The 23,678-nt window shown below is 37.3% G+C and overlaps 1 protein-coding gene across 3 annotated transcripts; it reads right to left on the reverse strand.

Moving 5' to 3' along the window:
* Nucleotides 1–1,145: 1,145 nt before the first annotated feature.
* On the reverse strand, nucleotides 1,146–23,668 carry CUTC (cutC copper transporter). Of its 3 annotated transcripts, XM_039249222.1 has the most exons (10): nucleotides 23,488–23,667; nucleotides 21,298–21,345; nucleotides 20,749–20,820; nucleotides 18,413–18,472; nucleotides 16,114–16,323; nucleotides 15,404–15,439; nucleotides 11,483–11,616; nucleotides 4,384–4,411; nucleotides 2,637–2,742; nucleotides 1,146–1,652 (listed from the first exon to the last, which is right to left on the reverse strand). In XM_039249222.1, exons 3-10 carry the CDS (start codon nucleotides 20,798–20,800, stop codon nucleotides 1,538–1,540), a joined length of 741 nt encoding a protein of 246 aa, XP_039105153.1. In that variant the 5' UTR covers nucleotides 20,801–20,820; nucleotides 21,298–21,345; nucleotides 23,488–23,667; the 3' UTR covers nucleotides 1,146–1,537. The 3 variants fall into 3 exon arrangements, with proteins under 3 accessions (XP_039105153.1, XP_039105151.1, XP_039105152.1); XM_039249220.1 differs by lacking the exon at nucleotides 21,298–21,345 and having other exon boundaries at nucleotides 23,488–23,668; XM_039249221.1 differs by lacking the exons at nucleotides 20,749–20,820; nucleotides 21,298–21,345 and having other exon boundaries at nucleotides 23,488–23,668.
* Nucleotides 23,669–23,678: the final 10 nt, after the last annotated feature.

Genomic DNA, 23,678 nt, shown 5'->3' on the forward strand with positions numbered 1-23,678 from the left:
TTTTAAATAGTTTGCCTCTCGAGGAACTTGACGGAGGACCAAGGGGGAGAAGAAGGGCGGAAATGGTGGGGGAAAGGGAGAGAGGCAAACCATGAGAGACTCTTGAATGCTGACAAAAACTGAGGACTGATGGATGTGGGGGGGAGGGGGGGATGGGCATGAAGGAGGGCACTTTGGGGATGAGCACTGAGTGTTATGTAGAAACTAATTTGACAATAAACTATTTGTAAAAAAATAAAAAAATAAAAAAATAAATAGTTTGCCTCTCATTTTTCATAAATTACTCAGCAAATATTCTACCTTGAAATTAAACCTGAAGAAGTTTAAATAACCTTTAAATAAAGGCAAAACTCTTGCTATACACATTCATTAGTACCCAAATCTGTGGGCACTATTCATAAAGGCTATACTAACTAGCTTTCTGATGAAGGGCAAGCTCTTTATATTATGCTTCAGTTACTCTCCTAAAGTAGAAACAACAGCTCTGTTTATTTTTGAGAGAGAGAAGCACAGCATAAGTGGGGGAGGTAGGAGAGAGAGGGAGACACATAATCCGAAGCAGGCTCAAGGCTCTGAGCTCTTGGCACAGAGCCCAACGTGGGGCTCAAACTCATGAACTGTGAGATCAGGACCTGGGCCAAAGTCGGATGCTCAACCAACTGAGCCACCCAGGTGACCCTAAAATGAGATTATTTATGAAAGTGACAGATAAAGCTAATGATGAAATTCACCATTTGGGACCTGCTTACAGGAGAAGCATCTTTCATCACTAGAATCCATTCTCCTTATCTGTGGCATCAGTTAAAAGAAATAGTTATTTTGCTAACTTCTACAACTTCCCAATTTTTACTATAGGTCTTTGTAAATTGTTAGATGAACCTTATTGTTACATCATTTTTCTATCTGGGAACAGAGGCAGAAGTAACCTGGTAAACACTAGAGATCACTTCTGCCTTTGTAAGTCTGGAAACTTTTATATCCTGCTTCCCATGTCTGGAGATTTTCATGCTGTACCATTTTACTCTGTGTCCTTGGTTTCTTGCCCATCTAATGAGTACATAATAAAGAAAAAAAGAAAGAAAGAAAAAAAATCCCTTTTATATTTGGCTACAGACTGTATCCAGGATAAGAATAAAAGACTCTACTATTACAGAATGGACATTTTTATTTTACAAATGAAAAAGCAAAATACTGCTATTAAACTGACCCTGAAGTCACACTCTGAATTCATACTTTACAGTTCAACTTTCCCAGTTCATCAATTAATTCCACAAAACAGACTAAACCTCTGTTTTTGGAAGAAGCATAGACCACATTTAACCATGATAATGGAGATGGCTGGCAAGATTAGGCAAAGGAATTGATTGTAGCTCTGTTTGAATTCTTTGTCTTCTTGGAAACAGTCTTCATAGCCATGTGAGATTTAAAGACTGTGACTGTCCAGGCCAGAGCAGAAGGTTAAAGCTGTGTCATAGAGAATTACAGACTACTCTTTTACCTTCATCTTGTGATATCCATGTCTCTCAGAGAGGTCTGGCTAAACCAGAATATTCTTTGCAATAGCATTCAAAGTCCTCACTTGTGCCACATCTGTTACCTTTAGAGAGTATTCTGAGCTAGAAAGAGAGGCTCCCATGGCAACAGAGAAATTTCTGCAACAGAAATAATAAAAAGACAGATAATTATATAAGTTGTTAAACGAGCCCTCCTACTGGCACTTCATTTTATGGGCTATTTAATGGCTCAAGAAGACAGGAGGTCAAGAATCCTGGAATCACTATTTTTCGTAATTTTTATTAATTAATCACTTTAAACATGTAGTAGCCAAATCTACCTGATAGTATACTTGATTTTATATCTAGAAATGTAGTTTTGTTTTGTTCTGTTTTTTGAGAGAGAGAGAGCGCAAGCAGAGGAGGGCCAGAGAGAAAGAATACCAAGCAGGATCTACACTGTCAGTGCAGAGTCCAAGCTCACGAATCACGAGATCATGACCTGAGCTGAAATCAAGAGTTGGATGTTTTAAACATCTGAGTCACCCAGGTGCCCCTCTAGAAATGTAGAGGGCTCTTGCTTCTTTATATCTCATTTTCCCCAATTCTAAATAGAAACAATCATCTACTCAACTATTTAATTATGTGAATCTTCCAAAGTATAATGAAAAACTCACAATAGCTTAAATTTCTTAATGGTGGTATAATTTCAAAATAACTAAAATAGAGAACAAAGGTGAGGGAAGAATGACTAAGAATTAAAGGTAGGAGTGATAAAAATGACTATGACTCTTCCATCCTTATACCATAGTTTTTAATTTCACTAACGGAAATCATAGTTGAATGGGCATATGTACATATCTGACTCATTTGAAGCTTCGCTGCTGAATTAGAGTTTATTATTACCTAGTCTAAATTTAGCAATGACTTAAAAATATAAAGGTTCACTTAAGTTCAGAAGAACCTGCTTATCTGAGGCAGGATAAAATCATGTGCAGTTGAAAAACTACAAGAATGATACAATACTTATGTATTAATCACAACATTCCATTCATTAATAATATCATCAACCAAGGTCTTCCTATATCAGGAAATAAAGATTAATCCATCCCTTCTTATATGAATCAAAGAATATATTTTTACCGAAACTTCATTCCTGAATCTCTAGCAGACCGAGCAGAACAGTGAAATTCTGTAGCACCTGAACCTTCAAGGATCCTTTGTAGATTTCTGTCAGTTATGCCACCCCCTGTTGGAAAAATAAGTAATACATTAAGTTGAATAAAATTTTGTATAAAATTTAATGACTAGCAATGACTGCTTACTCTACCTGAAGTTCCCATGCTAAAATTTCTCATTGACTTAAGAGTTACCCTCTCCCTACTAGGCTAGAATGAGATTAAGAAAGGAATGATAAAAGACAGACTACAGACTCTGGAGAACAGTTAACTAATAAGGTGACAGAACCTGTATGATGGAATCTTATACATCCATTGGTTTATATAATAATGCTATATGTTACAGACTTTAAAATTGTTCAAGGGCAATGAAAAATCTCGATCCCTGCTCCCTCTCAATTAAAGCAAAATCATATTAAAACAAAAAGTAAGGATAGGTTTGAGGAAGAAGCTACAAAAGCACAGCCTCAGAGATGTATCTGAAAGACACAAGTTCTCTTTCTAACCCAGGATTCAAAGAGCACATGACTACATTATAAATGGGGGGAAATGCAAGGCATTACATAGTTTATTCATTATACTATCAACTTTGTTTTTCACAGAAGAATCTGATTCTACTTTATTAAAACTGTATAATAAAGTACTTTGTAATGACTCGTTTGTTTTGTTGAACAATCTCTTAATTAAATATTTGTAGACAGACATATTCTGAACTAATACCAGATTAAAAATATAAAATTAGTTATTGATCTTTATATCCTTCTTTTCTAACATATAGTATTTATTTAATAAAGATTTTTTAATGACTGATAAAATTTGTACTTGGTAACTCAAGCTATTCAAGTTGCTGAAGTAACCTGACTTTACATACTCTATTGGACTCATTAACTTGTTTGTTTTCTTTTTTCTTAGTGATACAGTAATATCACTGAGCCCTAAGAACTTGAAAGAACATAGACTTTTTTTAGACATGTCTAACGATGAAATGCCATGATGCTTTTAACTTTAAAATACCTAAGGATAACAAAAGATAACAAATGTGGCAAAAAGTTAAATCTAGGAAATGAACACATTAGTATTCTTTAAGCTATTTTCTACTTTTTTGTATGTTTGAGAAAATTAAAATGAAGAAATTAAGATTGTCTTTATATCTCTCTCATTCTGATTCTAGATCCTCTTATTAATTCTTTAAAAATTGTTCATCTCCAATGAGCCAGAATGTACCTCATTGATCTCATGGTTATCATCAGGAACATATGCTCTAATTATTCTAGTAAAAGGATTTGGTGATCAGAGATTTTCAAGAACCAAGAGAGTATTATATTTGTCCAGTGACACCTCCTAAATGTTTGCTTACACCTTGTTAACAACTAGGACATTTGGCCCTAACTCAGTCTTGCAGCATCAAACTTGGTGTGCCTCACCAGAGATGAACATCCACATTCACCAAATTCTATACTATGGAAGACAGAGAAACCCCAGTCCCAATCTAATTCCTTATTTCTACTCTCTGAGCTAATCCCTGCTAGAATGTTCTCCTTATCTGAAGCTTTATATTCTAGCACGGATCTCTCAATCTTAAATTTTTAATCAAATTACTTATTCTTTTCTCCGAATAACATGTATTAATACTTTCTCCCATATCATTCTGCCTCCTTTTTTTCTCTACTGCACTTCAGTGTGTACTAACAAATGGATAGATAATTAAATACCTGGCATTACCACAATCCTGCCTTTTGCCTGAAAAAAGAAAAAAAAACAAATTTTAATATCTTTCTCTCAAATGAGATAATAAGGCAGTGAGAACAGAAACATGAGTGAAAGTATATTAAATTTAAAAAACTACTACTATCTATCTTTCAATAGGTCATCTCTAATTCTTTGGGATCAGCATAGTAACTCTTTCTATTCAGAATGGTTATTTTATTGTATTGCTTTGAAGGTTTGTACTGTGATGAACATAAAGGAGACTATGCTATAAACACTGAATAATCACATCACCTAAGAAAAGTCATTACTGAAAAATAACACTAATTCTGTATTTTTGGTCTGTAATGAAAAGGACGTAGTTGAGTTTATATAAGATTTCAGCAGAAAGCAGAGCACAGCATAATAATAAATTACTGGAGGAAAAAAAACCCTACTCAAGTCTTGTACCCTCAACTAAATTCCCTAGCTTATTAGATCAGCTAAAAAAAAATCACGAATCCACCTAACTGGGTTTTAAGTAATAAAATCAGACTATATGGATTAATTTCTGATAATTCTGGAATATAGGTATTGAAATTTCCTTACTTTTATTCAAACTTAGATTAGATTTCCTAAATAAGTTTTGGGGATATACAGTATCACTGAAAGTCAAAAGGATATCACCCTAAATGCAAATTTAATGGAACTACTAGTAGCAGGTAGGTAGTGATGACAGGATAAAAATTACACATTATGTCAAGCTTACTAATTTTCTGAGTAAAACAATTTAAACTGTATGGAAAATAAATTTTTTCTCATGTATTTCCTGAGAGGAGTCTTTAATACCAGACCAGCCAAGTCTGCCACTCAAAACAATTCCAAGTCATTTGCCTCAACCGTGCATTTTATATTTGGTTCAGGTCTTGATTTCACAGTTCCTGAGGTGGAGCCTCGTATCAAGCACCCCCACTCCCTGGACTGCAAGCAAGGAGCCTGCTTGGGATTCTCTCTCCTCTCTTTCTGCCTCTCCCACCCCCAATAAATAAATAAACTTTAAAAAAAAGAAGAACCACATATAGCTTAGTTTCTTTTTCCGTAGAAAAAGAGAAACAATTGACTGATATATTCAATGAACACAATTAATGTTGAGAATACTTAAGTTCTATATCATGTTGTATTAGGACAAATAAGAAAACAAAATGACTGGCTTAGTGTGAGGAGGGAAAAATGGGGAGTAGAGAAAAAGGGGTAGCACCATCCAATGTGAGAAGAAGGGCAGAAAAGGAAAGGAAAAAGAGGATATGAGAGAACAGAAGAGAATAAAAACCAAAAGAATGGAGTAAAGTAAAAATCAGCTAACTCCTGGAATAACAAATGTGAAGAAGGAAAGAGAAGCAGAAAATCTCAAAAGCAATACAGCATAAAGACAGTAAAAAGAGAGTAGTAACAGTAGGGAAGATAATAGAGATCATCATGATCAGAGGAGAAACAGCCTTCCCTTTACTTTTTTTTTTTTTAATGTTTTATTTATTTCTAGGAGAGAGACAGCGCGAGCAGGGGAGGGTCAGAGAGAGAGGGAGTCACAGACTGAAACAGGCTCCAGGCTCTGAGCTGGCAGTCAGCACAGAGCCCGACGCGGGGCTCAACCCACGAACCGTGAGATCATGACCTAAGCGAAAGTCGGACGCTTAACCGACTAAGCCACCCAGGCGCCCCTCCCTTTACTTTTAAGACAAGTTATAGATACTTTAACAAGCTCTAATTAACCAGCAGTGTAAAGTTAAGATAAACATTCAGTATAATTGTTGAGGATCTTTATGTAATAGCAACAAACTCCAAAACAGGTCCAAAGAGCTAGCTATAGTATGAGTTATCATGTGAAAAGCATTCCAAAAAAAAATTTTTTTTTTGAGAGAGAGAGAGAGAGAGAGAGGATGCAAGTGAGTGAGGGGCAGAAAGAGAGAAAATCCCAGGAGGGGCAGAGAGAGAGAGAGGGACAGACAGACAGACAGACAGTGACAGAGACAGAGACAGAGAAGCAGGGCTCACGCTCACCTGAACTGGTACTCGAACTCACCAACCATGAGATCATGACTTGAGCTGAAGTCAGATGCTTAGTGGCTGAGCCACCCAGGCACCCAAAGCATTCTAAATCATTTTAGTTAAAAAATGATATGCTTGAAATGCACATTCAATGCAACCCCAATCAAAATTGCACCAGCATTCTTCTCAAAGCTAGAACAAACAATCCTAAAATTCGTATGGAACCATAAAAGACCCCGAATAGTCAAAGTAATGTTGAAAAAGAAAATCAAAGTAGGAGGCATCACAATCCCAGACTTTAGCCTCTACTACAAAGCTGTAATCATCAAGACAGTATGGTATGGGCACAAAAACAGACACATAGACCAATGGAATAGAATAGAGAACTCAGAATTGGACCCACAAACGCATGGCCAACTAATCTTTGACAAAGCAGGAAAGAGTATCCAGTGGAAAAAAGACAGTCTCTTTAAGCAAATGGTGCTGGGAGAACTGGACAGCAACATGCAGAAGAATGAAACTACACCACTTTCTTACACCATACACTAAATGTGAGACAGGAAACCATCAAAACCCTAGGGGAGAAAACAGGCAGCAATTTTCTTTGACCTCAGGACTGCAGCAATTTCTTGCTTGACATGTCTCCAAATGCAAGGGAATTAAAAGCAAAAATGAACTATTGGGACTTCATCAAAATAAAAAACTTCTGCACTGCAAAAGAAACAATCAACAAAAGTAAAATCAACCGATGGAATGGGAAAAGAAAGTTGCAAATGACAAATCAGATAAAGGGCTAGTATCCAAAATCTATAAAGAACTTACCAAACTCAACACCTGAAAAACAAATAATCCAGTAAGGAAATGGGCAAAAGACATGAATAGACATTTTTCCAAAGAAGACATCCAGATGGCCAAAAGACACATGAAAAGATGCTCAATGTTACTCATAATTAGGGAAATACAAACCCACACTCATTACTCATTACAAACCCATTACTCATAATTAGGGAAATCAAAACCACACTGAGATACCTCACACTGATCAGAGTGGCTAAAATTAACAATGCAGGAAACAAAAGATGCTGGAGCGGATGTGGAGAAATGGGAACCCTCTTGCATTATTGGTGAGAATGTAAACTGGTACAGCCGCTCTGGAAAAAAGTGTGGAGGTTCTTCAAAAAAATTAAAAATAAAACTATCCTATGACCCAGCAATAGCACTACTAGGAATTTATTCAAAGGATACAGGAGTGCAGATTCACAGGGGCATATGTACCCCAATATTTACAGCAGCACTTTCAACAACGGCCACATTATGGAAAGAGCCTAAATGTCCATCAGCTGATGAATGGATAAAGAAGATGCGGTTTTTTATATACAATGGAGTACTCCTTGGCAATGAGAAAGAATGAAATTCTGCCATTTGCAGCAACATGGATGGAACTAGAAGGTATTATGCTGAGTGAAATAAGTCAGTCAGAGAAAGACAGATATCATATGTTTTCACTCATATGTGGAACTCGAGAAACTTAACAGAAGACTATGGGGGAAGGGAAGGGAAAAAATAGTAAATAGAGAGGGAGGGAGGCAAACCATAAGAGACTCTTAAATACAGAGAACTGAAGGTTGATGGAGGTGGTGGGGGAGAGGGAGAAATGGGTGATAGGCGCTGAGAGGAGGGCACCTGTTGGGATGAGCAATGGGTGTATGTCAACAATTAATCACAGGAATCTACCCCCAAAACCAAGAGCACACTATACACACTGTATGGTAGCCAATTTGACAATAAATTATATTTTTAAAAATGATAAAAAGGAAAAAAAATGATATGATGGGAGCATCTGGGTGGCTCAGCCAGTTAAAGTGTCTGCCTCTTGATTTTGGCTCAGGTCATGACTTCATGGTTCATGAGATTGAGCCCCACCTCGGGCACCGCATGGTCAATGGAGCCTGCCTGGGATCCTCTCTCTTCCTCTCTCTTGCCCCTCCCCTGCTCACACTGTCTCTCTCTGTTTCTCAAAATAAATAAACTTAAAAAAATTATATGCTGATGCAGAAAGGGAAATAGAGACTGATAAATTAATTAATTACAATACAATAAGGTGCAAAAAAAATCTCTTTTGTAGGTTTGAGCCAACAACTTGTGTTCTATAATGAGGAAATTTGAACTCCCAGACTAGTACATAAGTAGCAGAGCCTCAGTAAAATAATCAAAAGTGACCTCAAAGTCCAACCTCTGGCATATTTGTCACTGAAAGAGTACATAATTTTTCATGACAGCCAAATTATATGTCATTTTGGAAAGACAGCTCCAAAGTTACCAAAACAGCTTATATGTATATATACTGTGAAAATCTATAGACTGCCATTTTGAAGATTTTTCAGAGAACCTCCTTCTGATATTTAAAAAAAATTTTTAATTTTAGAGCATCCCCAGGCTTACAGTTGTTAGTAAATGGCAAAGCCAGGATTTAAACACAAACGTTCTAATCCCAAAATCTATGCTTTAACCAGTATATTATACTGCTAGGTAATTGCTTCAACAAGTAAAGTTAGCATGATCTTACTTATATGTAGAATCTAAAAAAGTCCACTACAGAGAAACAGAGAGTAGAACGTTGCTATCATGGGTGAGAAGGTGGGGAAAACAGGGAGATACTGGTCAGAGGGTACAAAGCTGTAATTACACAAGATGAGCAAATCTCCAGATCTAATGTACAATAGTGACTATAGTTAATATTGCATTCAATACTGAAAATTTGCTGAGAGTAGTATTTCAGGTGCTCTCACCAAACACACACACACACACACACACACACACACACACACGTAACTACATGAGACAGTTGTATTAATTAGCTTGACTGTAACTATTTCACTATGTATATTAATACTGAAATATCATGTATACCCTAAATACATGGAATTTTTCTTTTATAAAAAAGAAGTAAAGTTAGTGTATGAGAATATTTAACTCAATGCTTCCTGCCAACCAATTATTAAACTACAAATTACATTCACAATACAGTGATTATGAAATGTAAGATATGACTATGGCAATTATATCGACCATATTTTCTACTCCATAGTGAGAAACAATTTAAAAATGAATTCATCAGTTCTTCTATTTTAAAACCCTTCAACTTTCCCACTGGTCCAAGGATAAAATACATACTCTTCAACAGTTTTCAAGGCTCTGGACAGCATTCTTCTCTTTATATCCAACATTCTGGTTTCTTCAATATCTTAGTAAGTTATTTTTCCCAGGTCTTTGTATACACTATTTCTTCTGCATGAAGTATTCACCTATTCCCCTTATCTGCTCTTACATAGATAACTTCTAATCATTGCTCAAATGAATGTGTGTGTGACTCTTCTTCTGGGGAGCTAATTATTAACAACCCCATGTCCCAAACTGGGGTTAATTCCTCTCAAATGTGCCCTTTAGTACCTTTAAAATATTTTTAAAAAGAGGGGAGGCACCTGGGTGGCTCAGTCAGTGAACTGTTTGACTCTTAAAAATTTTTTTTTAATGTTTATTTATTTTTGAGAGAGAGAGAGAGGGAGAGAGAGAGAGAGACTGAAAAGAGACAGAGTGCAAGCAGAGAGAGAGGAAGACACAGAATCCAAAGCAGGCTCCAGGCTCTGAGCTGTTAGCACAGAGCCTGACACGGGGCTCAAACCCACCAGCTGCGAGATCATGACCTGAGCCAAAGTTGGACGCTTAACTGACTAAGCTACCCAGGTGCCCCCAAACGTCTGACTCTTGATTTTGGCTCAGGTCATGATCTCACAGTTGTGAGATCGAAGTTGGGCATGGAGCCTACTTAAGATTCTCTCTCTTCCTCCCCTTCCGCCCCTTCCCTGCTCATGTGCACCCTCACTCCCTCTCTCTCTCTCTCAAAAAATTATTTTTTTAAAGTAAACTCTATCCCCAATGTGGGGCTTGAACTCACTACCTCCAGATTGAGTGGCAAGCTCTACTGAGCCAGCCAGGTGCCACTTAGCACCTTTTTTTAATAGCACTCTATTAGAATTGCTTGTTTTATTAAAAATGCCTTTTATGCACCAAACTGTAAGGGCAGTGACCACACACACACACACACACACACACACAGGTCACCACCACAGTACAAACGCCTTGCAGTTAACATATTCTTAATAAATATTTGTAAAATCAGTAAGTTCCAGACTAGCAAAGTCACATCAGATCCGTAGGTGACATTTCTGAAAATTATTTTCATGGCTATAAGAAAGTGAACATAATTAGATTTCTATACATAACATTAAAAAATATTAATAACAGCAGTAGTAATAATAATAATAGAAACTAACATGTAGTAAGATCTATATATGTCAAGCACTGTGCTAAGGCTCTTACATGTCTTATCTCTACCAATCATCAGAACAACCCTATAAAAGAAGTATTAAACTTTTCTCAATTGCACATACAAACAGAGGCTGAATAATCTACTCAACATTATACAGCAAATTAGTGTCTGAGTCTTAAGTCCAGAACTCTCTTGTCTGAAAGTCCATACTCACTAAAACAAAATGGCTCTGGACTGGTGTCAATAAAACAGACATACCACAATTACAAATTTGCCTGCTCTACAAATAATGCTAACTCATCATGGAAATTCATACAAGAGAAAACATATTTCCTCCTATCTTGATAGATAGGGAGAGATGAAAGAATATAATTTTAGTTTTAGAATTCATTTCCAATGTGTTAATTATTTCAAATTTTTTATGGGATCCCCTGAGTATACACAGGCTGACAGTGAGATAATGTGTCTTAAAACTATGTAATGCTAATGGAAGAGAAAAGGTAAAATTGGCTGTGGTTATCCAAGTGAGATCAAAACCTTAAGCATTGTCTACAATTTGACTTCAAGAGCCTTAAATACTAAAATGCTCATGTGAAAGAAATAAGAATTATATAAATTTATTTCTGCCTGCTTCCTTTTCTGTATAGGGTAACCATTTAGTCAGTAATAGTTTCATAACCTAGCTGAACAACAGAATATCAGGAGCAAGCACAACAGAGTTAGGGAAAAAGGAAACAAACTGTGTGTACCTGATCTATGAGTCGCTTTATTAGGGGTAGCCCTTCTAGTGCCGAACTGTCACATCCACTGGTCAATACTCGTTCAAATCCCAAGGTTAAGAGGGTCTCTAGAGCTGCCACTGGATCATGAACCATGTCAAAGGCTGAAATAAATAAAACTGATTTGAATTTTGAACACATATCCTCTAATATAGAGCATTCCAAAATGTAGTATACACACAGCGGTGTGCTGGACCCTGACCTGTATTGGGAGGCCAGGGCCAACTGTTAAATATCCAGGAGTTTTGCAAGAATGATTGTTATTCACTGACAGCCTGAAATCAGTCAAGGAGGGAGAATTTAAACCACAGAAATCAACAAATACTACGTACCAGGGCTCTTTTTGTGCAAGAACTAGTTTACCAGCACACCACAGTCTGCATACCATGGTGGTGTGCATGAACATTTTAGATAGTACCCATCTGAACAGATTTATTTACTTAAACACAGATTAAAAGTGAGACATTTCCATTTTCCATGAGTTATAAAAGTTTCTCTTTAAATTCACTTAAGATTTTATTTAATGAAAATTATTACATACATTTGCACAGGCAGCACTTAAATACAGTAAAACTGTAAATGTGATAGGCAAGTGACTCAAATTTGGAAAACTGCTCTAAGGCTTCAGACAAACTGGACAAGCCACACTTCAGACAAACAGTACACTCACTTTTCCTAAAAAAGGCCTTGGCTCACATTCTTATTATTGACTAATATTTTATACTGTTCCACTTGCTCCAAATATTTAACGGCTCATAGTATAAAGACAATTGTTTACAACAGACTATGTAAACTTATAATTCCATTCTACTTTCTAGGAGACTTCTCTCTTCGTCAGAGAGGAACGTGGCACTAGGAACCTCAAAAATAAAAACCACTTCTACTTTGATTCTCAGCACTGTTACATGATTTGGAAGTTCTAGTCTATTGTGGATTAAGCTAGACCCGTTTATATTGCCCTTTAGCGTATGCAGGCAGCTAAATGTACCACAGAGGCTTTTCCTGTTTTTGTAGCAGTGCCTCACCAGTGATTACACTATCACACTATCTCATTAAATGCACAAGTGAAAACAATGTAGAACTTACAACAATCCAAAATTTTGAAAATATAAAAATATTTTTGATAAATGTATTGAAGGAAAAGAAATTTGAAACAATTTTCTTAGTTTAAGAAGAGGAAAAAAATACATTCTATATAATGTGTTTACTTTTTAAATTACTTAGCATGTCAAAGTCTAAACTATATTTTTCAGATAAATGTTTACTGATTTAAATTATTTTTCATATTTATAAACTTACTTTGGCACTTTCAAGGTGCTGAATTTTAAACATTCTAACATCTTTTAGTTATTGCTAGTTTATGAGAAGCATTGCTAAACAGTAAGTCAAGAAAATAATTTTTGGTGGTATGATCCATTTCAAAAAGAAACAGGAACAACAAATGCTTTATCTCTAATTTCTGTAAATAGACACAAATGACAGTGCCCACTCTTATCCTAATCTTTGAATCCTTACTCAAAAGGACAGAAAAACATTCAACAATTTCTCATGCATATACCATCAAGTAAAAAAAATTTTTGACTTAAGACTTCTTTTCTTTTCATGTATAACAGAGTGCCCTCTGCAGGCAAAATTAACTTGTTCAGTTTTACTTAGGTTTGACAAAAGTGTAAGGAAATTAGGACTACCTGATTTATAGATAAGTATTTTTATATGAAATTATCAGATAATTTTTTAGAAATCATTCTGATGTAGACAAGCTATCAATAATGCAGTTTTGTACACAACATTGAGCATCTGTTCATTGACTGTCCAGCATCTCTTTCTTCTTTCCTCCTTCCTAATAGTACCAATGCTTATGCAGATATCCACCCCTGTCCCCACCTCTACCCATGAATCTTATATTCATCTGGGAAAGCTGGTCGTACCACTAGCTCCTAGAATGGTATTGTCTGCCTTAAGCCAGGCAGTAGATTTCACTTCACTGGCCACAGCAGTTTATTCTTCTAGGGGTTGCACATGGGCTAAGGCAGTCTAATAAAAAATGAATCTCAGGATTCTTACTTGGGATGCTATGACAAGTACATACGTTTGTAGACAATTCCTACTCTCTCCCTCTATTATATCCCACCACACCACCATTTACTTTTATTTTTTTTTTTGTTTTTTTTTTGTTTTTTTTAGTTGTATTTAATTTAATTTTATTTTATTTTATTTTTTTTTACAAATAGTTTATTGTCAAATTAGTTTCTACATAACACTCAGTGCTCATCCCCAAAGTGCCCTCCTCCATGCCCATGCCCCCCTCCCCCCCACATCCATCAGTCCTCAGTTTTTGTCAGCATTCAAGAGTCTCTCATGGTTTGCCTCTCTCCCTTTCCCCCACCATTTTCGCCCTTCTTCTCCCCCTTGGTCCTCCGTCAAGTTCCTCCTAATCCTCCTATACGTGCAAACATATGGTATTTGTCCTTCTCTGCCTGACTTATTTCGCTCAGCATAACACCCTCAAGGTCCATCCATGTTGCTACACATGGCCAGATTTCATTGTTTCTCATTGCCATGTAGTATTCCATGGTATAGATAAACCACATCTTCTTGATCCATTCATCTGTTGATGGACACTTAGGCTCTTTCCATGTTTTAGCTATTGTGGAGAGTGCTGCTATGAACATTGGGGTACATGTGCTCCTATGCCTCAGCATTTCTGTATCCCTTGGGTAAATTCCTAGCAGTGCTATTGCTGGGTCATAAGGGAGTTCTATTGTTAGTTTCCTGAGGAACCTCCACACTGTTTTCCAGAGGGGCTGTACCAGTTTACATTCCCACCAACAGTGCAGGAGGGTGCCCGTTTCTCCACATCCTCGCCAGCATCTAGAGTTCTCTGATTTGCTCATTTTAGCCACTCTGACTGGCGTGAGGTGGTATCTCAGTGTGGTTTTGATTTGTATTTCCCTGATGAGGAGGGATGCTGAGCATCGTTTCATGTGTCTGTTGGCCATCTGGATGTCCTCTTTGGAGAAGTGTCTGTTCATGTCTTCTGCCCATTTCTTCACTGGGTTGTTTGTTTTTCGGGCGTGGAGTTTGGTGAGTTCCTTATAGATTCTGGATATTAACCCTTTATCTGATATGTCATTTGCAACTATCTTTTCCCATTCCGTTGGTTGCCTATTAATTTTCTGGGTTGTTTCCTTGGCTGTGCAGAAGCTTTTAATCTTGATGAGGTCCCAACAGTTTATTTTTGCTCTCGATTCCCTTGCTTTTGGGGATGTGTCAAGTAAGAAGTTGCTGCGGTGGAGGTCAAGGAGGTTGTTTCCTGCTTTCTCCTCTAGGGTGTTGATAGTTTCCTGTCTCACGTTCAGGTCCTTTATCCATTTTGAGTTGATTTTTGTGCATGGTGTGAGAAAATGATCTAGTTTCATTCTTCTGCATGTTGCTGTCCAGTTCTCCCAACACCATCTGTTAAAAAGGCTGTCTTTTTTCCATTGGATATTCTTTCCTGCTTTGTCAAAGATCAGTTGGCTGTATACTTTTGGGTCCACTTCTGAGTTCTCAATTCTGTTCCATTGGTCTATGGGTCTGTTTTTGTGCCAATACCATACTGTCTTGAGGATGACAGCTTTGTAGTAGAGGCTGAAGTCTGGGATGGTGATACCTCCCGTTTTGGTTTTATTTTTCAGTATTACTTTTCCACCATTTACTTTTAAAAACTTTTCATAAGTTTCAAATTGTTCATCTCTAAATTTACAACAGTTAGTCCCAAGATCAATATAAAGAAACCAACTGGTAACACTGTAACATCTAGTATTGTGCTCCATAAAAAAGGTTATGGCCTTTGGTAAAATTAGAAAACTGACACCATTCAACAGAACTTCTAAAATGGAAATGACTCACCTCGGTGGAAAGTGACTGGTAGAGGACGGCATATAGCTATAAGAAGAAAGCCAAATAACAATATAAATGAACAGCTCATCACTGGTTACTGTATACAGAATTTTCCATGTTAGATGGGACTTTTTTATATTGTCCTCTCCTAAGAAGCAAAGACAGTGAACTAAGATAATGAAATGGCAGCCTTCCAAATTCAGAATTCTTATGTTTCCATTAATCTCTCATTTTCATTAAAAGAAAAAAATGGCTATCCGTCCTTTAACCAGACTAAATAAAAATTATGCGATCTGGTTACTTATAAAGGCAGCATTACATCTATTACTTTTACCCCTCTGAGAATCTTTAAGAAATACTTTGGCCTAGACTTATGAGTAGTATGCTTCTGTCCTCTAGACTTCTCCCCATCCTCAACAACTGCAATAGCCTTTGAAGTTTTTGGTGCAGTGATTAAAGGAATCAAGGCAAACTTCCCTTAAACCTTCCAGGAACAGTAGCAGACTAGAACATATACCCTCTGCCCCAAACATCTAGATAACTACTGTTTAAAATAGGTTAGTATAAGTGCCTGCAGGTATGAATGAAAAGTCAGTTTGTAATTGCCTTTTTTTTTTTTTTACTTGCAGTGACACACAATGTTATATTAGTTTCAATATCAGGAGTATTAAATGCAATCATCATTAGAGGCTTTTTGGTCTCAAGATACAAATTCTTACCCACAAGGGACATGCACAACTCTTTGTCAATGTGTCCATCTTCAGTCAATGCTCCAAATACCAAACCATCAGCACCATAAAGCTTGGCAAGACGAATGTCAGCCTTCATCACCTCAACTTCACGATCTGAATATAAAAAGTCACCTCCACGTGGCCGAATCATCACAAAAACTGGGATCTGGACACATTGCTTCACTACTTGAAGGACACCTAAAAGAACAGAGAGCAACCTAATTAAAATTCAAATGTGAACTAACGGCTCCAGGAAGTCAATAAAATTTATTAGCCTTTTATATTTGCTCTTGCATATCACTTCTATAAGAAAAGGAAGCAATGACTGAAGCAACCAGAGATAGATCGATCTAAAGGGAATGACAACAACAACTTAAAAAATGTGCATATAATAGAAGTTAAATAAAAAGAAAATCAAGGGTAAAAAAGAGCAATTTAGAAAACAGAAAAAATTTACTGCATTTTTAAAAGCACTTGTCAATTGACTAAAGAAAATCATTTTGCTGGTATATAACATTGGAAAGTATAGTAACAGGCTCAATATTCTGCCAGTGTATTCCATTAAGATCTGATTTTTCCTTTCTAATTAATTACAGCTCTGTTTAGAACCTACTATAGAGATGTTTACATAGTTCTAAAGTTTATGACCCTTTAATGAACAAAGAAATTTATCAAAGCCTTTTTTTGAAAGAGTTACGTAAAAGGAAACAAAGTTCTACTTATTTGTGATTTTACGTAGAGATCTATGAATAAAAATACCTAAATATGACACAATTCATGACTAGCTCTGAAACCCTCAATAGTATAGATCTTCCATGACTGGTGATAATAGTTTAATCTTGATAAACCCATCTTAAGCTGAAAAGATCTTAAATCCAAATAAATGCCTTTATTACACCTAACCTACTGAACATCACAGCTTAGCCTAGCTACCATAAACATGCTCACAACCAACACCAAGCAATGAATCATGATTGCTGTTGCAAAGAACAGATTACATTCAAATTTAGAGATGTTCTTAGGGATTTCACAGAATGGCCAGGGAATGCCCTCCTTTAGTGAGAAGATTCCAAAGGGCTATAGCACATATAAACCTTTTATACTAAATACTGCTATCATCAACCTCAGAGTAACATGGAAGAGTCAAAAACCCACACAGGGACTTCTGCTTTTGACCAAGACAGAGTAACAGGGACTGGATTTACCCTCCTACCTATCATAGCCAAAAAACACATATAAATATGAAAAACATATAAAAACAATAAAACAAGACATTGGATGTCAAGCAACAAAGAACAATGATGGCTGAAAGATGGGAAACAAACAAGATAAACTCTTTAACTGACCCAAATTATTACCTTGAGGGTTTTCTAGGCTGCAGTATAAAAGGGGGAGTCCAGGTGGACGCCAGAGAATTCTCTGAGTTCAAGAGACAAAAATGAGAGTCCAGGGAGACAAAGGACTAGAGTTCACAGGATAAAGTACCAGTGGGGAGAGAAAGAGAACTCTGGAGACTTGCAGAGAATCTCCTTCCAATATTCAGCTCAGTATTGATATGCAAGGAAATCATGCAAGGCCAGGGGGAAAAATCCACTGAGTAGAAAGAAATAGTGCCTGTCATTCACACCTGTGAGGCCAAAAAAAACACCTATTCCCAATAGGCATATAGGAAAGGTTAAAAATTCATGGGGCACTGGATAGAGTACACAGAAAAGTCTTGCTTCAGTAGTGGGGAATAATTAACTCTAGATGGAAACACAGACCTACACAAAGGAATGAAGAACACCAGAAATAGTAACTACACATAGGTAAATGATTGTTCATACATGATTGTTTTCTCTTTCACTCTCTTTAAGAGATAATTGACTCTTTAAACAACAACAATAATGTACTGTGGGGTGTATGTATTTTTAACATAGATAGAAATACAATGTATGACAACAGCAAAAAGGCCAGGAGGGGAGAAATGAAGACGAAAGTCAATACACTGAGGATGCCAGGATGGAAAAAGAAAAGAAAAAAACTCCCAGCCCTTGATATTACCGCAGAGCAACTGAACCAAAATTAACAGTAACTACCTATCTCTCAACTTTTTGATGTTCTATATGAGGATCACATCTTTGATAGGCAGGTTTATTTATAACCGTAAGCATTTCTAACTGATACAAATATCCACAACATAGTTAACATATTAGTAACATTAGTAAAGGATCCCAGTGAAACATATTATCCATTGTCTCCAGGCTCTGTAAACTCCCCTTAGAAAATATGAAAACCAGACACTTACCCATGCTGGGTGTGGTTCCCCCTTCCAGTAAGCCAGAACACAATTCAATCCGATCCGCACCTATGATAAAAAAAAAAAAGAAAGAAAAGAAAAAAGAAAGCATTGCTTAACACAATAAACTTTTAAGAATTAAAAATTAAGTTTTAAGAAGCATTGCTCAACAATTATTGTCCAAAATAAACATTTATGAAACAGTAAAGTTAACATTTTTTCCCAAAATATAGCAGTCTTAAAACCTGAGAGAAATCAAATTATAAAACCAGAATAAAACTCCATTTTTAATCCCAACTATATTCTGCAACCTACATTGTGTTACTGATAGTCAAATTTAAGAGTTAATTCAAGTTAAGCTAGATCTCTTGACAATTTGTATTACAGGGTTGCCTCTCCATGTATTAGGATGTGACTTACAATAAATAAGTTTCTGGACTGAAACACTGACTCTTCATTGATAATAACAATCTTTTTGAAGAGTGTCTAAGCTTTAAAAAAGTACAAGATAATTTTAAGTAGCTTAAATCAGAATAATCTCAAGAATAAGAGAATGCTGAAAGCATATGAACTATCAGACTATGGGGTCATGTCAAGAGTCTCAGGAGCCAGCTTGAAAAGGCTCATACCAGCCAAACAGGGGACACTTTGAGCATCAGTAAGAATAACCATAATGGAGTAAAACACATCAAATATGTCTAAATCTAGATTCATATTAATAAAATAATTCACTGGGGAGTGGAGAATGAACTCATTATCCAAAAATCAGTAAACAGCAGAAAAGGAGCAAGCATTAATCCTGCCTTTCCTATAGAAACTGAACCCCAATATAACCAAACAGTTGATGAAGGAAAGTTCTTTATAAAAGCATACTTCTAATAAGTGAAAAGTAAATAAATGTTAGACTTACTATTGTACCATTTCTCAAACCCTACTAAAACAGGCACTGCTAAAAATATTAGGTGAAAAGCTGAAAGAAAACCTTATAAAGGATGCATCAGGCTAACAATATCTGAATCCACTGCAGGCCAAAGGGCCACAGCTAGTTTTTGTTATGTTTGTGTGTTTTTCAAAGAATAAAAATCTTTATTGACATATAATTCACACATCATAGCCATTTAAAGTGTGCAATTTAATATTTTTTAGTATACTTAACAGAGTTTGGCAGCCATCAACACAATCAATTTTGGAACATTTTCATCACCCCAGAAAGAAACTTCATACCTTTTAGCAGTTACCTCCCCTTTTCCCATGCCCTCAAATCCTAGGCAACCACTTCTTTTTCCAAAATTTGACCAATGTGGAAATTTCATATAGGTGGAATCATACAGCATGTGGTATTTTGTGACTTTTTCTCTACTTTGTTTTTCCCGCTTAAAATGTTAGAATAATTTCAAGATTCATCTATGTTGTAGCATGTATCAGCACTTCACTCTTCGTTATTGCCAAATTAAGAATGGTTTTTACATTTTCAGAGGATTATTTTTGAAAAAAAAGAATATTCAACCAAGACCAAATGCAGACAGTAAAGCTGCAAATATATACTATGCTGCTCTTTACAAAAAGTATCCTGATTCCCATATAGATGAAAGATTGGGCACTTGCTGAAAATAGTAGATGCCAAGTGACGGGTATGTGAGGATTCAGTACACTGTTCTACTTTTGTATATGCTTAACGTTTTCCATAATAGAAAGTTTTTAAAAATTTCTGATCCTGAGATGATGGGAATTTTTTTTTTTTAACATTTATTTATTTTGAGAGAGAACATGCACATATGCATGAGCGGAGGACAGGGAGAAAGGAGACAGTCCCAAGCAGGTTCTGTGCTGCCAGTGCAGAGCCCTATGTGGGGCTAGATCTCATTACCACGAGATCACAACCTGAGCAGATATCAAGAGCTGGATGCTTAACCAACTGAGCAATCCAGGCACCCCCAGAGAATTTCTATGCTTCCCATTAAAGCAGGTTCAGAATGCAAAAGAAACCTTGAGGTAAAAATAATGTTAAAAAAAAAGGTAATGATAAAAAGTCTTGATGACGAAAATGGAAGCAAATCTCTTAAAAATCAATAGTTTGAAAAAAATGAAGTTTTCACTAAGTTCAACAAAAAAAAAAGGAAGTTGGTGAGTAAGCACTAATGTGTACACTTGACTCAAAATGTGATCTACTGGAGGAGTAAGATTAGAAGATAATATTTTCCAGTATGTTTTCCAGTTAGTTGGCTATTTTTAAAAAGATTACTAAGATCCTTAGTGATCACAAGGGTTCCCAAGATTAGTTCACAGTATTCATTTTCAGATTCTTACAGGGGCTGCCAACTGTCATTCATTCTCTTTGGTCTTACCTCCTCTTTCTGCATTTACAGCTGACTCTACTGAATCAACACACACCTCCATGAGAAATCCATTTGCTGCTCCTAAAATATATGGAGAACAATGCAATTTCATGATGGTACTACCCACCCAGACCAATGTACTACCATTATTTTACACTGTGCTGCCCAAATCCAATGTGCAATGTCCAAGTCCAATAATCCAAGTAGGTAAGTATACTGGAGACCATGAATGCAATAAAATAGCATGCTGATTATTAAACTGATGTCTCTGAACTGTGAAATAAGTTCACAGACATATGTATAAGAAACTACACTGAGGAAAATATACACTGAATGCCAAATTAATCTTCCTAAAACACAGACTTCATCATTACATTCTAAGTCAGATTGTTTTTGATGTTTCTCAGTGTTTGCAGAATATGTTTAAACGTCTTTATAAAGATCATGTTTCCGAACAAGGATGGACTTCAAATCTTGGCCCCACTACTTATTTGTGTGACACTAGACAAGTTACTTAGCCTAAGTTTTCTATGAAACAGAGTAGGCTTTAGTACCTACCTCAGAGTAGTGAGGACTAAATAATTCATGTAAACTGGAGAGTATCCACTGTGTGTACAAAAACAGTTATCATTAATAAACTACATATTCTTTCTTCTATATACCTCCAGTTTCCCCCAATTCCCATCTTTGCTCTTGATTATGGCCATCTCTTCAATCCCTTTTCAAAGCCCTGCCAGCTCCACTGCTGAATGATAAAATCTCCCAAGACTTACATTAAATCACATTTCTATATTTCCCCTCTCTCAAAGCAGGAAATTGTATCTCTCTCTTCTTTTGAACTCATATGACTCTTCATAGATTATGTGTTCCTCTTTAAAACTATTTGTATCTTTTTAAAACACTAATTACTTTCTACCTCCTATTATGTAGACAGGCATCTGTTCACTCTTAGCTGACTTCGCGTTCTTAAAGAACATAATTTTAAGTCATTTTAGTATTTATAACTAAAGTTCTTAAAGATTTCATGTGAGAAATCTTTATCATCATCCACAGCAAGCACAGTGTCCTCCCCAGTCCAGTATACAACAGTCATGCAAAGATTTACCAAAGGCAGAATAATTATAAATCTATAAGTTTCATCCACGTATTTACACTACAGTATGATAAAAATTAAGTTTTGAGTTTTTCTGTAAGCGAAGCACATTTTTTTGTTTACAATAAGAATGTGAAATGTATACTTCATGCAATAATACCTGAAAGAATGTGCACCACCTCCTGATAATGGTTACTACTAGGTGGTAGATTTGGAATTACTTTTACTCTTCTTTTTCACTTTTCTATGTTGCTTTTTTTAATCTACCTAATATTGCCTTTATCATTTTTTAAAAGGCTGTGTTTAATTTTGAAAAACAAAAATCTATCATCTGCTTACATCAAATTGCAACGGTCTCACTTTTGTAAAAGACGATCAGTCTCAAACTGTGAAAGAGGTAAGTATCACACTATGTTCTTAACCAAGAGCAACGCATTCATTCCAACACCAGCTGTCATATCAATCTGACTGGACAATGCAGCAGGGGTACCATTTGCCTCACAGGAGGAAGGTCCTTGGCCAGGAGACGGTGGAGGTGCACACACACGGCTATGACAGGAGGCAGAGTAACACACCTGTCCAGGAACAAAGTTATTTGCGGGAATCCAAGACATTTGTTTGGAGCAGCGGTTCTCAAAGTGTGGAGGTCCAGTTAGCTCCGGGGGCCTTTAAGACCCTCTCAGAGTCTGTGCAGTGAAAAGTATTTTCATAATAATGCTAAACCTTTATTTGCCTTGTTCACTCTCATTCTCTCACAAGTGGAGTGGAATTTTCAAGAGGCTACCTGACATGTCAGACTGAATGCAGAAGCAGGTACGGCAATTCCATTAATTTAGATCTTAAAGATATTTGCAAACATTTATAAAACACTGGCATTCTATTTGTTAGAAGAATAGTTATTTTTCAGACACACACAATGTTATTGGTGTTAACATGTAATGGGTTTCCAGTTAATTAATATTTTTAAATTTGTTTCAATTTCGAATACAGATAGATTTAACCTATATACATGAGAGGTCTCTGAGGTTCTCGGTAACTTTCAGGAAGGGAAAGGGATCCTGAGATCAAAAAGATTGAGGCCCGCTGGTCTGGAGGGACCGAGAGTTCAGGAGGCTGGGGATCTGCCAAATTCCAGAGCACCCGCTACGCCATCGTGCCTGGAGCAGCAGCAAGAACTCGGGACGTATGGCAGCCACAAGCTCGGGCAGCTCGGGCACTTGACAGCCGTGTGGCTTTGGGGACCGTCCTCGCCCCCGCCGCAGCAGCTCCAGGTTGCCACGGGGAGGCGCTGCGCTCAGGGCTCGAAGCTAACTGTCCCAGCGCTGCCGCGGGGTGGGGACTCGCAGCCTCGCGTGGCGACGGGAAACGTGGGTCTGAAAGAAGTTAAGCAACTTGAACACGGTCGCACACTAGACGCGGCGGCATGCGAACCCACACATCTGGTTCCAGAGCCGGGTCACTCTGGCTCCAAGCCCCTTCTCGGGCCCTCAACTTTTACACGTTTAAAGCCAGAACGACAGAACTTGCCGCGCTGAGGGGTGTGAGGAGCGGGGCAAAGGACTCGGAGTGAAACCGCGACTACTCCACGGGCCAGAACTCCCGTAGGCCCGCCCCTGGCAGCGAAGGCGGCCGACCCTCCCCGCCCCCTTCCGCACCGGACTTCCCGGACGGTATTCGCGCCCGTTTCCGCTCCGAGGAGGCCCCCTGCCTCTTCATGCTCGACGAGTCCTCCCTCGTGCGTCTTCGTTTTCTACTGAGTCCAGGTTCTGGTGCGCGCGACCAACGAAGCGCGGCCTAATGGCTGCGCGCACCCCGGCGCGTCACCGACACCCACACCCAGCAGCCC

This window comes from Hyaena hyaena, unplaced genomic scaffold (assembly GCF_003009895.1).
Source record: "Hyaena hyaena isolate Hyena2069 unplaced genomic scaffold, ASM300989v1 scaffold_331, whole genome shotgun sequence".
NCBI lineage: Eukaryota > Metazoa > Chordata > Mammalia > Carnivora > Hyaenidae > Hyaena > Hyaena hyaena.